This window comes from Anoplophora glabripennis, unplaced genomic scaffold (genome assembly GCF_000390285.2).
Source record: "Anoplophora glabripennis isolate ALB-LARVAE unplaced genomic scaffold, Agla_2.0 scaffold1237, whole genome shotgun sequence".
NCBI classification, from domain to species: Eukaryota; Metazoa; Arthropoda; class Insecta; order Coleoptera; family Cerambycidae; genus Anoplophora; species Anoplophora glabripennis.
The window spans coordinates 90,723-96,006 of record NW_019417311.1 but is presented as its reverse complement, the minus strand read 5'-3'; the positions used below and the strand labels follow the sequence as shown (position 1 = coordinate 96,006).

The following is a 5,284-nucleotide window of genomic DNA, read 5'->3' as shown; positions in this document are numbered from 1 at the left end:
GTATAGGACGTATTTGTGAGAGAATTGTATGTTCTGTGGTTTAATTTGGAGGATAAGAGAAAGAGGAAGTTGTGAGTTCCTCCTTTAATCACCGAATGACATCCATATGAGAATTAAGTAAGCTCGTTCCAAGAAAACAATGTAAAAGTATTTAATAAGCGCAGATTTGTTAGATTATTAAAAAATTGTTACAGATTTAAGAACCAGTCGTGACTGCTACTGGCTAAAATTTGCGTGATCAGTATACGCGACTGACATCAGTCCAACTAACAGGGTTTGGTATCTATAGCGCCAATATTTTGATTTTTGAGTGAAATTCGGTGTAATCAATTAAATTTTGAGTATAATTTCAGTGAGGTTTTCCAAACCTCATTCGAATAATAAGCTGTCCATAATAATTCCACATTCATTTCGTATTTAGTGCATGCAGAGTAATGGCTGATGCTGTTTTACTCTGCATACTCCGTTAGTTTCAAGCAAGATTTTTTCCCATTGTGTTATTCTCAGAATTTTTTCGCCTCGTCTTCTTAGAGGACCTATAAAGGACTACATAATGATAAGTATTCGAAAATTTAATCTTGGAAACAGGAAAATTTATCTATATGAACTTGGAGTTGATAAATTGACATGAAAGGGCCCAGTTAACCATTTTAGTAAGTACTGATTTTTAAGTGATATCCGTGAAATTTTTAATTAAACGTGAACATATCCGAGTACTAACAAATATTTGTATAATTCAAAAATATTCGATTTTGCAAATATGAAACGGAAGTAAAAGTATGTTTATAAGAATTTTTTTATCATCTTTAAACTATTTCCTTACATAAAAATATTACTCCTCTTACAAAATTCGCGGAGAAAATATTTATTTTGTTATTTACTTATTCCATATTTGCCTTCGCAATTTCCAGTTTCATCGTACTTGCTATTTTTTGTATTGTCCACCGCCGATCTCGTGTTAGCGAAATATTTACATAAAAAATTGACGACTGTTTTCTACAAACCGCCTCAAACGAATATTGAAATATACTTTCACCTAAATTCATTAACATTTTTTAACACGTCTATTGTTTAAAAACGGGGCGACTCGGACATGTTTATTTCTTTTCAGCCTAGCTTTTGACGTTAGATCGTATCTGTCACAATTTATAAAATCCGTACGTTATCTAGTTTCTTACATTTGTCGCTTACCTTGACATCCTCGCTTTCTATATCTGCGAAGTTGCTTAGACGAAAGCGCGCTTTATTTATTTTTTTACGTTTCATTTGTTTTCCATGACCCCGGATCATGGGAGTCTTAAGCTGTTTTTTGTTTCTCCGTTTCAAAATGATTTTGGAAATAGTTACATCGCGCAAAAATCGATGTATGACGTTTGCTTTTTTTTTGATAATAATCTTTAACTCTGTTATAAATCTCTCCATAAAAGTAGCTAACACGAACATAACCGTAAAAGATTATTATTCCAACTTACACGAAAACGAGATATAAATAACACTTAGATAAGATAATGTGTAATTGGGTGTCTAAATATAGTCTTGGAAATGCCAGTAATATCATATAGCATGTTTAGTAATTACCGGGAATAATTATTTTATGATTATACGAACTGGGGTATCATTAAAGTGAACATTAAATATTCTCAGACATACACCCACATTCACGTTTTCAAAAGTCGAGTATTGTAAGTAATATTAATAGATCAGTGTCTGGATCGATATATTAAAGGGGGAGAGGTGTACTTACAGGGTGTTTCTTTAAGAACATTTTCATGATGGATTCCTAAAAACAAAGTAGGGTGATTGGACCTTGGTCAAATAAATGCTGGTCCTTTTCGATCTACGCGGTACCAAAGTTAAAAAAAATCGAAGTCTTCTGTTCAAAATCATTCATCAATCAAGTTGGAAAACTTCAGTAGACTAGGTTTTTAGAAAGAAAATTTCAGAAAGTAATTTTAGGCTCATCGATAGAAGGTGCTGTACAGACTGTTACAAATTCGCTTCTCAATACCGGGTGTTTCATGAAGTTCTCCCGGCACTAATAGAGGATGTTCCTTGGGTTATTTCTAGAAAAAAGTTTATATAAACATGTGTCCGATTTGCTTTACTTTGTGAGCTACATGAATTTGAAATTTAAATGTAAAAAGTAATAATCAAATTTGTTGCGTTACGTCTCGGCGCGCTACGCATTGGTCAAGTGTGCTCTGACGACATTTGCAAGGTAAAATGTTATCTAGGTTACTGTCAGTTTTGACAAGCTTGCAGTTTAGTGTGAAGATTGAATTTTGCAAATTCGCGAACAATGCCTTTTAAGTTTACGACTGCTGAGTATGCCGATATGGTGTTTGTTTTGGGTAATTGCGATGGAAATGCTACTCTAGCTTCACTGGAATATCAACGGCGTTTCCCAAATCGTCGCATTCCATCCCCGAAAACGTTTACCACAACTTTTCATGCACTCAGAGAAACTGGTTCACTTCCAAGTGTTCGCATTCACTACGAACGGGTAAGTCAGCAGAGTGTTGTAGAAGAAGAGAATATCCTTGCTATGGCCGAGCGTAATCCCGGTGTTAGTACACGACGGATATCCACGCCTTTAGTGATTCCCAATACCAGGGTATGGAGAACATTAAACAAGAATCTGTTGTATCCATACCATCTACAGCGTGTTCAACATCTGGAGCCAGAAGATTTCCCTAGGCGGGTAGAATTTTGTCAGTGGTTGAATAATAATAGGAATTTGTATCGCTACATCTTATTTACGGATGAGTCACAATTTACCAGAGACGGTATCAACAACACCCATAACATGCATCAATGGTCGGACGTCAACCCTCATGCCACCGTAGAAAGTAATTTTCAACGTAGATTTAGCGTTAATGTGTGGTGTGGAATGTTATACGATCAACTTATAGGACCATTTATTATTGAAGGTCGTCTTAATGGACCAAAGTATCTACAATTTTTAAAGGAAGAACTCCCGCGATTGCTTGAAGATGTACCTCTGGCAAGACGATTAAGAATGTACTTGCATCATGATGGAGCTCTACCTCATATTTCCCGAATTGTCACTGCTCACCTAAATGAGCATTACTCTGGTCGCTGGATCGGTCGAGGTGGGCTACACATTTGGCCAGCTAGGTCTCCAGACCTCAATCCGTTAGATTACAACATGTGGGGTTGGATGAAGGATTTGGTTTATCAAGAGAAAGTGGAAACACGCGAGGCTCTAATCCAAAGAATTGTTAATGCTGCAACGCAAATAAAAGAAAAGCACGCGAATATTAGAAATGCAACGGGAGCAATTCACAGGTGTGCTGACAAATGTTTTGAAGTAGGAGGTGGAATTTTCGAAAACCTTTTAAATTAAGAATGTACCTATGTATCGCTATTACCGATGTTCTAAAAATAAAAATGAAAATTAATTTCCATTATTTTATTTTCAAATTCGTGTAGCTCAATAAGTAAAGCAAATCGGACACATGTTTATATGAACTTTTTTCCTAGAAATAACCCAAGGAACATCCTCTATTAGTGCCGGGAGAACTTCATGAAACACCCTGTATAGGGATCGAGGAAACGGAATCAGGGGACCAACATTATGTCTAAAAAATCAAGGCTAACATGATTAGTTTTCGAAATATTTTTTAGAAAAAATGAAATTTTGGAAATCCGTTTTTGTTTCAATTCAGCCTTGTTTGAGATGATATTGAAAAAAGAATAACACTTTCTGATGGCAACTTTTTAAATTAAATCGAAATTTGTTTGAATTTTGAGCACTCGAGAAACCTAGAAATAACTATGAATGTTTTATTGTAACGTGTTATGGTAATATTTTAAATAAGGTGGATTTCACAGGGTCTAATGACACTTCGAGTGTACAATAATTCAAGAAATAAGTATAGAAATCTAATAAAAATTTTGATAAATTTGGAACGAATACATCGAAGATGAATTTTTCGATACAAAACTTCTGAATCTGGTTCGGGCTGGGGCAGTACAGTATTGGGGGTCATGAATGCTTGCAAAAAATGTAATAAAATTTCTAGGGTCGTATTTAAAAAATAGGTCATGATGGTTCTGAAGAGACGAAACGTTACATATAAAAACAAGGCTGAAATGAAACAAAAACGGATTTCCAAAATTTCGGTTTTTTTTTTCAAATATTTCGAAAACTAATCGTGTTAGAGTTGATTTTTTAGAGGCATTATGTTAGTCTTGATTTGTGCATTGGTTGTTGAAATTCTGATAAGACTTCATTTAGGGTATCAACCTTTGGATTGAAGCATGTACAGGTATTTTGGAAGATTCCATGTTGCATTATGTTCTGTTAAGAGAGCCAAGAATGGGAAATGCGAAGTAGTAAAATTATTATTTTTAAATTATCTTGGATTTATTAAAGTTTCAACAGGTTGATATAGACGTCTCGGTAGATCTCGTTTGATGTTATTTGTTTTACAAACTGGTTATTATTTTAAAATCGGCAATATTTACAGGTTTTTAATTTTGAAATGAACTATCTACAGTTAATTAAATATTAAGAATTGTTTTTCTTTAATACAGAGAGATTCACAAATGGTGACCAAAAATGAAACCTCATATTCTTTGGTAAATTTNAGCATTATTATGTGTTATGTTCCAATTGTAAAGTAGGGAAGATTTGTTGTATAAATACCAGTATCCGAATTTGTATATAACAATTGTATTAGCCAAATTATCCGTTCTTATACTGATTATGTTTCCGTTTTTAACGTGTAAAACGCGTCTTATAATGGTTAAGTAATCGTTGCCTCTCTGTGCATAATCGGTTATGATTGCAAAATATCCGACAGTCCACTGTGCATCGACTACTTCACGTCTAGTTTGATGAAAATAGTATAGGCACATGTTTTGTGGGATACATGATCATATCGTGTTGTGTGAAATGGAAAATTATGTGAGTACACTGAAAGAAATGGGCTTATTAAACTGTTTATCTAGAATAATGTGTATAGCGCATATTAAAACTTTTATAACCAATATACGACTTTTATTAAAAAAAAGCAATCATCTCCATACTCATTATAGAATGAGTTTAACTGGAAGGTGCTTAATACACCTTATGCATCTATGAAATAAAGGTTATAATGAATTACTTATACATTATTAGGTGTTATAGACTTGTTATTGTATAGTAGGGAAGATTTGTTGTATAAAGACCAGTATCCGAATTTGTATATAACAATTGTATTAACAGAATTATTCGTTCTTATACTGAATATGTTTCCGTTTTTAACGTGTAAAACGC

At 33.9% G+C, this 5,284-nt stretch overlaps 1 protein-coding gene across 1 annotated transcript in view; it reads left to right on the top strand.

The window, feature by feature from the left end:
- The first annotated feature begins 2,285 nt into the window (after positions 1-2,285).
- The window catches only part of LOC111692257, a 5,127-nt gene continuing 2,128 nt past the window's right edge, over positions 2,286-5,284 (top strand). The window contains exon 1 of the mRNA XM_023456165.1: positions 2,286-2,614. Within this exon, the coding sequence (XP_023311933.1) occupies positions 2,300-2,614 (315 nt within the window). The 5' untranslated portion in view covers positions 2,286-2,299. The remainder of the gene's footprint in view (positions 2,615-5,284) is intronic.